Consider the following 12,043-nt stretch of genomic DNA (forward strand, 5'->3'; position numbering starts at 1 on the left):
AAATGATGTTACACAGTTAACCATCAAATACCGTTTTGTCATCTCATTTGATACCACTTGTGCTCCTTGGGAGTGTGGTCAGCATCTTGCAGGCAAAATCCTCCAGTGCTTTTCATCCGGTGCTTTTTCATCCTTGATAGCTCCTGCAAAGTATTTCAGCATGAAGATGTTTCAGCAGCCTTTGCAAAGGCAAGTGAATCATTCAAAAAAAAAGAACAATCCATCCATCTTCTTTAGTGTCACCAATTAATAGCTGCTTGGGATGCTTTGAATCTATAGCTGCTTAAGGGAAGAAAAATAACCAACCCCTTCCTATAATGCTGTGCTATCATTATATTTTGTGTACTCTGCCTGCACAAGGAAGCTTTATTAAATAAACCTCGTTTATGAGGGCAATGCATAAAGGCCTCTGGTGCTTTGAAGAAGGGGAAAAGACCAGTTATGCTGATCCAGAATAAGAAGGTAACTAAAATCCAGTTGATAGACAAGATTATTTCTTATTGTTAGAAAGCATTTCTTGTTCCAGAAGCCAATGGTCAGAGCCTGGCTGATTTTGGTGGCTGTGCTTCTGTCTTCTCCTGCCTTTGGAAGTAAGCAGTGTTGGGGACAGCCAGAGTTTCCTCCACTTGATGAAGCTGGAACAGCCTTTTACCTCTTCCTTCTGATTTGACTAATTTTGCTGCAGACTGTGCAAAATAAAGGGCTGTTTTTAAAAGAGGGTAGTGTTGCTTTTGTGGGCAGCTCAGGTCACAAGCTGCTAGAGCAAAGTCATTGCACCCTTTGGTGGAGCTGCTGCCTTGGGGTCCCTGTCAGCCAGAGAGAACACCCTGGGTCAAATCCTCTCCCATGTTTGGCAGACATAAGGATGCATTCCCAAACTTGCCCACGGCTGCTGGCCCAAATGCAGGTTTTCTCTTCTTGTTCCATCCCTTCCTCTCTCCCTAAGGCATTGTGGCCACTTATGGCATTTGCCGTTGGACATACAGCTCTGTCTGTGCCCTGAGCAGGACAGCAATGCTGCCTCTTGAGGGGGATCAGTTCACTTCCAGATAATCTGCTGGAGAGGGAGGGTCTGTGCCTACGTGTAATGGAACCTGATGGAGGCTAATTAAAAAGAAAACCATCCATTTATGCTGTCTCACTAGGGATTTGTCATAAAAACCTTATGTTCCCTTACAAGCCTAAACAAGTGTTTTCACCATGTAAAAATCAGCCGTAAAGCTGTCTGGAGAGTAGTTAACATGCCTAAGCTGTCATTTATAGAAGCTGTCTGCAGCCTGGATCCTGCAGGTGGGAATGGCCTTGTCATTGTCCTCAAACCACCTCGCATAAATGGGGCATCCCTCCTTCAAAATGGGAAAGAGGGCCAAGCCCAGCAGTCCTGCGCCGACAGTCATTTGGAGCGAATGCTTCTCCGTCTGGCCCTGACGGGAGCCAGAAATGAGAGGCAAAGACCACTTGTTACTTTAGAGCTGTGCTAAAGATCTTCAGAGGTTTAGAAAGTGTAAATTTAGTAGCAGTGTTTCCTAGGGTCTATGGAGATTGACCCTTTTCTGCATTTGCAAGTGGCATGGTCTCCTCAACCCCAATCAGGCTACTGTTTTTGAGGAAAACTAAATTCCCTATAGAGCATGGGAGTTGTCATGCTGTTTTGCAATGGAAGAAAGTTCTGGGCTGCATCCCTTTGGCTGCCCCAAGGGAAAACCAACATGGTCTAAGTGGTTTCCCTCCTCACTGTCCATCCAGGATTAGCTTTTCCCTCATCCAAACTCTGCATGCTTCAGAGTTTCTGCCAAAACTAAGGCTTGTTCAGAAGTCGTATTGGGACAGATCTTTGTAAGGGCAAGAAGAGATAACTGCTGTCCATCTATGGGACAACCCCCTGGGGTAATGCCAGCTGGTGTCTCCTTGCAGGCGTCGGAGGTGGAGCGGCAGCTCTCCCTGCAGGTCCACACCCTCCGGGAGGACTTTCGGGAGAAGAACTCCTCCAGCAGCCAACACATTGTGCGGCTTGAGAGCCTCCAGGCCGAGGTGAGTCACCTGTGCGCGGCCTTGTTCCTTCAAAAGGTGGCCAGGGCTGTTTTAACTTGTATAATGAACCCCTCTGAACTGGGTAAACAAAACCTGCTGCTTGCAGCAAACAAAGAGATGGATGGTAGCTCTGGGGCAAAGGACTCCCCCAGTGAGGATTTCTGCTGCGACTCAAGTCTGGCTGGGGTGGCATGAGCCAGCTTCTACCACTGCCTTGGCCACAGACATGCCTGGATGAAAGGGATCTTCAAGAAGCTAAACCATGGCTGTGCTCTTGCAGGGCTGCTGCCCAGTAGACTGAATTCTGCAGCATGATGGGAAGGTCTGCAAGGTTTTGTGTTCTTTTGTTTTTCATGCTTGCAAAGAAAGCAGCAATCCTCTCCTGCCTCTGAGCCACGCATGTGGGAAAGCAAGGAGTCCCTGCCTGTTTTAGCTCTGGTACATTAGCAAGAATGACATTACCTTCCTTCCTCTTTCCTTCCCTTATGGGAGTCACCAGAGACCATGTAAGCAGGAACCAGAGGGGTAGAAGATGTCCAACTCTGCTAGCCTCTGGCATTTTTTATTTATAAGCTGTCTGAAAGAGCTTTTCCTAAAATCTCTCAATTTCTTCTTTTCTCCCACTCCCACCTGCTCCCTGCTGGTCCCTCGCCTTTTCTTCCCCTCCCCTTGGTGTGGAGCAGCAGGTCCTTGAAGTAAGTATGGAGGCTCGGAAAGGGTTTGCCCATGCATGCATTGCTGTCATCATGCATGCCTGTCACTGTGCATGCTCCACCTTGCTTCCTTGCCTCCTTCCTGTCTCTTGCTTTCCAAATCCCATTCCCCCTGTGCCCTTCCTATGGCCCAGGGCCTACGGCAGAGCGATGTTTTTTCTGTTACATGGTCATTCACAGGGTGTTCATTACTGTTTTGGATACCAAATATGAACTCTTTTTATAATCTGTGTATTATATCTCTTATTTTTCTTGCATCCCTTTTCTCCAGCCCACGCAAATCATGATGGTGGTGGGAAGAGGGATCTCAGAAACCATTAGTCACCTAAGAGCAGCTTTCCAATACCTACAGTAGCCTTTACCCTGCGGAAATAGCAAGTTCATGCACTTTGCTAATATTCCTTCATGCAGCTAAATCTTTCCAGAGACCTGAAAAGCAGTAAAGAGACAAGGTCCAAAAGAGGCCAAGAAAGCACTGGGAAGTTCCTGGATTTGCCTATAGTCCATGAACTGAAAAGAGGCCATAGGGAATATTTAGGGTTATACTGGACTGGTAAATGGCATACCCGGTCTCTAGAGGTCCTTTGTGACCTGGGAAAAGGCTCCTTTTTCTTGGTTAAAGAAGAAGTGACCTTGGCTAGTGCTGATTCATCCTGTTCCCAGCTAACTGAATCACAGAGGTTTTGCTTGGCACATTGTCCCTCATCACCTGAAATCACTGCCCTTGACAATTAAAAGAAATGAACCAATTTTAAGGCAACCAATCATTGGGAGACTAAAAATAAGCATGGCACAGAAAGGAGTCTTCACAAGTAAAAAGACAGAAAAATCCCCGGTGAGGACCTGGCCAACATGCAGCAATTAAGAAAAGTGTATGGGCAGTGCTGTGGCACAGCCCTGTGGGGAGCAGGGTCCCGCAGGCTCACCCAGTGGTCTCCAGCACCCATACAGGAGAAAACGCCACCAGCAAAGAAATGCAACTAGTTTGCTCAATCTTGCAAATTTTAAGATACAGGGGGTAGGCAGGGCTGGTCTCTACTTAATCCACTGGGACATTTTTGCCTTCTCCCTTGGCCTCCTGGCAATGCTCACCCAGCCCCTTTGGAAGCTGCCCCTGCAGCCCAGGGAAGGAGGAGTTTCCTTTCAGAGCTTTCCTAAGCTTTAAGCCACACGCACAGATACAGTTTCTCTCATAGAGGTACAGAACACATGCGTTCAGATTTTTGCTTTTCGCTGTTTCATTTCTCTCTTGAGAATGTGATTTCCCTCCTCTGCTACCCAGAAAGTGTGGGGTCCGACACTGCCTCTCTTTCCTCTGCAGATCAAAATGCTAACAGACAGAAAGCGGGAGCTGGAGCATCGCCTTAGTGCCATGATGGAGGAGAACGACCTGCTCCAGGGAACTGTGGAGGAGCTGCAGGACCGCGTCCTTATCCTGGAGAGACAAAGCCATGACAAGGACCTGCAGGTGAGGAGGCAGCAATGGGACAGTGAAAAGAGGGAAAATGGAGTAAAAGACATGGTTTGGGTTAAAATTGACCAGGAAGATAATCAGGAACTGTAAGACAAAACAACTGGAAGAGTAAAACAGCTCATGTAAGCATGGCAGTAAACAGGGTCCTGGGTGTTCCCTATCAGGACAGATAACAGATGCCACAATGGGGCATCGTGACAGCAAAAAGCAGCTTAGGGGAGAGATCTGAGCAAGGGAGTGGGACAGGGTGCTGGGGAAATGAGGTAAATGTAAAAAGAAGCAGAGAACTCTAGCTGCAGTTCATTTTACTTACTTTTCTAATAGTAGAATTTACTTCAGAAGGGACTGCTTTAGACTCTGCTGTCCCAGAGGGCAGTAACTGGCCTTGTAGCTCTCACTGCTCAGATGGTTTCCCAACAAGCTCCATGGTATTTAGCATCCGTGTGCCACCAAACCTCACTCCTGGGAGACGAAGCTGGCACCTCTGTGACTTTAGGCATCTTAGTGGAGAGCAAGACTTTTCCATTTATCTTCTGTGGGTTGACAGCCACTGGATTCATAGCTCTCCAAAACAGCACTGAATATTTTTTTCCTTTCTATAATATATGTTTGTACTTATATATGTGTCTAGATTTTTGAAAACATGTCTATATTACTTTTCTTTTTGCATTCACTTCCTACTGTGTTGTTTTCAGCAGTTTTTTTTACCTGAGTCTCAACTTCTTCACAGTGTTCCTCATTTTAGTGCTGATTAACCGGCTATTTTTATCTTTCAGGATATTCTGGAGTCTAAACAGTGTCTAATGACATTTGGAGATTATTGGGCTCCGATAAATAGCAATACCAGCCAAGAGTACTTTCCTCCTGGCTTGAAGCCCTCCTTCGTGACACCCATTCCTCCCTCTCAGCTCCTCCACAAACTGAAACATTCACCCAGTCCTTATCACCTCCACTATTTTCTTCCTGCTTCTTTGACAAATTCCTTTGTTTTCTTTGCAAGCTGCACCAAAGCCAGCTGGAGCTCCAGGAGGTGCGGCTGTCCTACCGGCAGCTACAGGGGAAGGTAGAAGAGCTCAGTGAGGAGAGAAGTCTCCAAAATTTCAACACAACCAGCACGTCCTTGCTATCTGAGATAGAGCAGAGCATGGAGGCAGAGGAGCTGGAACAAGAACGAGAACAGGTATTTGCTCTCTGGCCCCTGGGAAAGCCCATGGACCTCTGTGACCAGCCCCAAAGGGAGAGGGAGCATTTGATTTGGATTTAGAGCAAAGCCAGAAAATTGGGTTTGTGGCCCCAGCTCCGGTATCAACACCCTTTTGATCGTATGAAAATAAATCTCTACATCCATTTCAAAACCAACATAGCAGGCTAAACAAATACTTGTGAGGTTTGGTAATCACATGCATCACTTCACTGTGGAAGGAGGATCTCTGTGGCCTTCGTGTCCCAGGCTAATGTCAGACTCTCATTCCAGCTGAGGCTGCAGCTCTGGGAAGCGTATTGCCAAGTACGATACCTCTGCTCCCATCTCAGAGGAAACGACAGCGCAGACTCAGCAGTCTCCACAGACTCCTCCATGGATGAGTCTTCAGAAACCTCATCAGCCAAAGATGTCCCAGCCGGCAGCCTACGAGCAGCTCTCAGTGAGCTGAAAAGACTGATACAAAATGTGCTGGATGGGGCAGACTCCACGGTAAGTTGGTGGCACAGGGAGACCTTGGCTTGTGCATGTTCCCTTGCCCAGCTGACAGAGTTTGCTGCAGGTTCCTGCTGGATCCTGAAGTCCCCAGTCTCCAAGAAAACCTCTGTGGCCCACAGAAGTGGACTGTCAGAGTGCACAGCCTGCTCCATGTTTCCCTAATGGTCAGCCGAGAGCCAAGCCACCACATGGGATTTCAGTTTGCAGTGGTCAGGCTGCCATAAGTTTCAAGTTAACGCAACCATTGTTGGTCTGGGAGTCATTCCAGGGAATAAATGAAAGCAGGCTTTCTTTGAGATTTGCAGTAAGTTAGAGTTTCAGCGTGGAAATACTGCAGATTGTCTTATACATCACAGTTCAGTTATTTTTCTTAGGATTTTCCTAATCTTGCTTTATTAGCAATCGTATCACAAAAACATCATAACCCCTGTGTGAGTAGGTTCTGCCTCTGAGGATTGACATTGGGTACAAATGTCTTGGCAAGAGCTGCCAGACTCAAAGCCATTGACAGGCGAAGGGTTTTGCTGACACACAATGGTGTCTGTAGGGTAATGCCCCCAAGCTGCAGAGGAGGAGGGGATGGCCTGGAGGACCACTTAGCATCCACAGGAGTGCAGAATTACCAGAAAACACCTCACTTTTTGCAACGGCTCAGATCAGGCCTATTTCCATCACCCACAAGCTGGTTGCATTGCCACTATGGCTTATTTAATATGCCAGGGTGAGGAAGATAGTGCAGACCCTGCAGCTGCAGACCTGCATGAGAGTACTCACCTCCTTTGTTTCAGTATCTGTAGCAGCTGGTAAGAAGGCTTAGCAGAGAGATGAAGTTGTATTTGTTAAATAAAAAATAGAGTCCTCAACAGGTCTACAAACACAGAGACTGTAACGATATGTGATCAAGTGGTCAGTGGGTCCCTGTAAATTTGGTTTATGCTGCAGTGAGGACATGTCTGCATGCTCTTTTTATCATGTATAGAAGCACACTACCCTTGGCTGAGTATTTTTCCTCTGTGGACATAGATGGAAACAAAATTGAAACTCTATCAAAGTCACATTCACACTTTCTTATTCCTTGTTTAGTACCCACCATCCGAAACCAGTATCAAATTAATGCAATTGCCTTTTTTAAAGTGAAATCTTGAGCAAGAGATTTCTCTCCCGCTCTCAGAGCTCTCGACGAAGCGATGATGACACCTTAGAGGAACAGATCAGGCGAACAAGTGAGGATTCGCGAGCCCTGAGGGAATTAATGGAGGGAGAACGGGGGAAACTGAGGCAGAGTTTGGAGGAGCTGCAGCGACTACACAGCCAGGTTAGCAATTCCACACTTTACATGTGGTCTTGTAACATTAGTGTTCATGCTCCAAGACATGCCTTCCACAGAAGAGATCAACACGATAAATAACTCAGGAGGATTTGAGCCAAAACCAGTTATAGTTGGATGAGGGAGACTCTGTTAAACCCAGTGCAGAGACTTCATGCATTTAGTATCAGAGGTTTTGACAAGTTTTCTATGGTCCATAGCAGACGTAATCTCAAGCAGCCAAACTTCCTTTAAACCTTTCCCCCAGTCTGCTTTTCAGCTAACCTGTCTCGCTTGAATTCTTCTCAACAGAAGACCCCTTAGTACAAGGCTGCTTGATATGGGGTGCTGGAAACTTATAGGTACCCAGTCTGACCTGTCTTGCTTGCACTAGGTCCTCGTAAAGGGTATACAGAACCACTGGATGGACAAAACAGTGCTGCTCTGCTGTGCACACCGAAAGGTTCACCCCCTTCCACAACAGCATCACAAAACCCTCATAAATGCACATCCAGAGAATCTTAATCATGGCCAGCCTGGTACCAGGCAGCACCCTGGGGCCAACAAGGACTGGCTAAGGCTGAGATAATCTCAACAAATGATCCAACCCCAAAACCAACACCACATCCAAGACACATAATCACACTGCATCTGCTCTGAATGTAGTATTGTCTGTGTCCTATGCCAAAAGCAGCAAATGAAGACAGGCAGCCAAGGAGATGCTCTGCAATCCCTGTCTCTGTGGGACAAGGCTCCAAACACTGGTAGGGATCTCAAGGCTGCAGCAGAAGTGGCCTTTGGCGCAGTTGCTTGTGCAGCATCAGCTCCACTGGAACAGGGAATGGGATTGACACCCTTGGCTAGTCTTGCCTGCTGTGCTGTATAGCCCTTTCACTGTACCCCTTTGGAGAAGAGAAAACGTATTCCTGTTCAGAAAGTCAGCATAACCTGGGTCTGACAGCCTTGCACAGGGCTATGGGAGGTCCCACCATGGGGCTGAAGAGAAAAGAATGAGTGTGTCATTAAATACCCCTGGCAGTGATGGCTGCATGTATAAGAGTCTTGCTGATGAAGAGGCAGACTGCAGCAAGGCAGCAGCCCTGGCATGCATCCTTCCTTGAGGACTGCTCCTCTCAGTGATGTGACCACTACAGGAGACATCTTGGAGGGTCCAAACTTCTGCTCCCCGTGAGACGAGCCCAGACACTCCTCTGTGCATCACCCACAGGTCCCCCTTGCCCTTAAACACATCTGAGGTGGAGGATACAAAGGCTTGATCATTGCAACTTGGCTATGCTAACAGAGACCACTAGAGGCTTATTGACAGATTTTGAGTGACCATCCATACACCAGCCTGCTTGTCTGGGTACAGCATCTGCTTACACACGAGGCCTTGACGGGGCACCAGGAGGGAGCAGCACTTGGTTGTTCTTTGCTGTATTTGGTCTCCCCAAACTCTCCAGCCAAGAAGGACCAGAGGACTAGCCCTGGTTCGCAAGTCTGGACACCCATCTCTGCTTTTAGGGTTCTCTGACTACCAAAGCTCTGAATATTTACATAGTGAAGGGAAGACTGCACTGCTTCTACTTTCTTCTCACACCCCTGTATTATATCAAGAAAGACGGGGCATAATTACAAATGCAGCAGATGTTGCTCTAAGAGAAGCACTCCAGCCTCATACAGCAAGTACACATCTCCCACAGCTTTTGCCCATAACCCAGCCTCTCGCGTGCTCAAGGTTGATAATTATTTTCACCTCTCACAGAAGAGAGAACATTGTCTTCAGTTCAGCGCTAAAGAAAATCAATGCACGTGCAAATCTGGTCCATCCGGGGCAGCAGTGCTTTGTTGCTGCCACATCCCTCAGTGCTGTCACTGATATTGATGCAGTAAAAAGAGAACTCCTCCTAAATGGCTTTTGGGACTTCATAGCACCACACACATTCATTGCTCCTGTCAGAAAGCAAGGTGAGCTGGTGGAGACAGGAATCACTCCTGCCTCTGTCTGTACTGGAAAGCAGTTTTGTGTCTTCTGCCCAGTCCATTTCTTTCCTTTGTGGCATCCCATTCTCACCTGAAACACAGACTGAAACAGTTAAAACCCCAACCTTATCCCCAAATGCAGGCTTTTTGGGCCTCTTGATCCACTGTCCTCTGGGATTTCAGCAGAAGCACTCTACACCTTTCACATAGCTCCCACTACTGCTCTCCATCGCATCATCACTCTGAGGTGCATCCTATGCTGGGCTGCAAGAGGGCACAGCTCAGGCAGAGCTCCCCGATTCTCTGGCAGCCCCAGCACGCAGCGGGGAGCCTCTGCACACAGACAAGGCGTGTTTGCACCCTCCTCCCCCTCGACCCAGCCGTGTCGTGCTAACGGCAGATCCTCCCACGCCATCGATGTGATGAGCCCTTTTTGACTGTCTGCCCTCTATTTAAAGATTTCTTTGAGGATTCAAGCACTACTGAGCTGCATTTAGAGAAGGGAGTTGGGTCAAATGCTGGAAGGGTTTCCAGATGGTGGAGTAGCGTAACAGAGCATGTGTGTGCCCTAGACAAAGAAATTAAACGTGTATGAAATATTGCAAAGCTGTGCTAATGCAATCCTTGCTTGATTTCACACCCTATTAACTCACTCTGCACAGGACCAAAGTGATAGATCATTTCTCAGACTATTTAAGACTCTGCACATATTTTAAAGTCTAATTAAAATTGTACACTGTGCCAGTAACACCTTCCATGGCAAGAAAGGGAATTTTCACATCCTTTGTCTTTGGTTTCATACTACTTCAAGAGACTTAAGGTGTGTCTCCTCCTTCTCAGTCTTATTTGCTGCTAAATGATGTTTGCAATAATCTAACACTGGAAAGATCAGAACAAAAGAAGCAGACTCAGAGGATGCATGCACAGGACAAACCGCTTGGAGGGAAGGCCGTATTTCAGCGTGATGCCATAGTGGGTTTAAAGCCATTGGGACGGCAAAATAACAGGCGGGTCCTGCCCTGCACAGCTGCACAGCTTTCAGTGCTGTTGCTGCAGTTACTGAGGCTGTGCTGGTGACTCATCTTGCTCAGACCGGCACCACTGGCATCCCAGGGTGAGCCGGTGCATTTCATGGGGCTTTGCACCAGCACTTACAGCCCTCTCCCAGCAGACACAGCTTCTCCTGCAAGCAGAGGAGCTCAGCCTCCAGGTTGGCCCACGTGGCTTTTTTTACCTCCCACTCACAGTGAAAGTGTCCGAAAGTGGGTTTCATGCCTTCCCTCTGCCCACAGGTCACGCTGCTGAGTGTAGAAATGACAACGCTGAAGGAGGAACGGGACCGGCTGCGAGGTGCTGCTGAAGACAAGGAGACAAGTGAACGGCTCCTGCAGGCCATCAGGGACCGAGATGAGGCCATTGCCAAGTAAGTGGTATGAAGAGCCAAAGCCAGGCTGGGTTAGTAGTTATGGAGTGCCTTAGCAGGAGATGTCTTCAAGTTGGGTTTCTTCCCCACTCTCCATGAATTTCAGTAACTGTTACAAAGCGGTGGAGTGAGTCTTGGCTTTGCTGGCATTGGGAAATGTCAGGAGCTTGGGAGCAGGGCAGAAGATGCCGATTTCCCAAGATGCCTCAAGGCAGGACAGGGGGCATTTAGAAGGATGCTGTGAACCATGTTTTTGCCACCCCTACTGCTGGTCTGAGTTAGAGAAAGGAGGAGAGAACTTCAGGGAACCAAATGGAAACACTAGGTCTGCCCTATTTGTCATGTTTTTCTTCCTTTGCTCTTCCAGATACACAACCCTGCTTTCCTGCCCAGCCCCACTAGAGCCTTACTTGGGCTTCTTCCCTAAACCATTTCTCTGGTCACTCACTCTCCTTTCTTATTCCAGGGTCTTTTTTTGCATCTCCAGTCCTGTAATCCTCTGTTTCTCCTTTCAGGATTCTCCCGCTGTTTTGACTTTATTTCCCCCATCCTCCTTGCAGACCTGTGCAGTTTTTTTCCCCCTTTACCTTGCTTCCCCAGCTCTGTGGGCTTACCATGCTGCCCCAGGCACTCTTTACCCCTAGGGGAGAGGCAGAAACATTCATCTTTCATGCTTCAGGTAGAAAGGATACATCTGAAATACATATCATGAAATGATAGACTTTTCAATCCTTGGAGAAGCAAGGAGGGGGGCTAGCAGAACTGCCACTTGGGACTTCTGACAGGCAGACTTTGGCCTGTTTAGGGACTTGGTTGACAGAATTCCCTGGGAGGCAGTTCTGAAGGGCAAAGGAGTCCAGGAAGGTTGGACACTCTTCAAGAAGGAACTCTTCAAGGCGCAGGAACAGGCCATCCCCGTGTGTCGGAAAACGAGCTGGTAGGGAAGAAGACCGGCCTGGCTGAACAGGGAGCTCTGGCTGGAGCTCAAGAAAAAGAAGGGAGTTTATGATCTTTGGAAGAAGGGGCAGGCATCTCAGGAGGAGTACAGGGCTACTGTGAGACTGTGCAGGGAGAAAATTAGAAGGGCCAAAGCACAGCTGGAACTTTAGCTAGTGCTGTTAAAGACAATTAAAAGGGCTTCTGTAAATACGTTGGCAACAAAAGGAGAACTAAAGAGAGTCTACCCCTCTAGCAGGTGTGGGGGGAAGCACAGTGACCGGGGATGAGGAAAAGACTGAGGTACTTAATGCCTTCTTTGCCTCAGTCTTTAGTAGGAAAACCAGTAGTACTTTGGGTACCCAGTCCCCTTAGTGGGAAGACAGGGATGGGAAGCACAATGAAGCCCCCATAATCCATTAAGAGGTGGTTAGCGACCTGTTACAATACTTAGACATACACAAGTCTATGGGGCCAG

General features: G+C 47.8%; 1 protein-coding gene across 1 annotated transcript; it reads left to right on the forward strand.

The window, feature by feature from the left end:
- Positions 1 to 1,914: 1,914 nt before the first annotated feature.
- On the forward strand, positions 1,915 to 10,629 carry CCDC64 (coiled-coil domain containing 64; the record flags this gene model as incomplete). The annotated part of the gene is made up of 7 exons (XM_010188939.1): positions 1,915 to 2,031; positions 2,715 to 2,726; positions 4,066 to 4,212; positions 5,219 to 5,398; positions 5,693 to 5,911; positions 7,089 to 7,232; positions 10,499 to 10,629. Coding segments are annotated over 7 exons (950 nt in total), but the record flags the coding sequence as incomplete, so codon positions are not given.
- Positions 10,630 to 12,043: the final 1,414 nt, after the last annotated feature.

Source organism: Mesitornis unicolor, unplaced genomic scaffold, assembly GCF_000695765.1.
Source record: "Mesitornis unicolor isolate BGI_N332 unplaced genomic scaffold, ASM69576v1 scaffold12720, whole genome shotgun sequence".
Lineage (NCBI taxonomy): Eukaryota > Metazoa > Chordata > Aves > Mesitornithiformes > Mesitornithidae > Mesitornis > Mesitornis unicolor.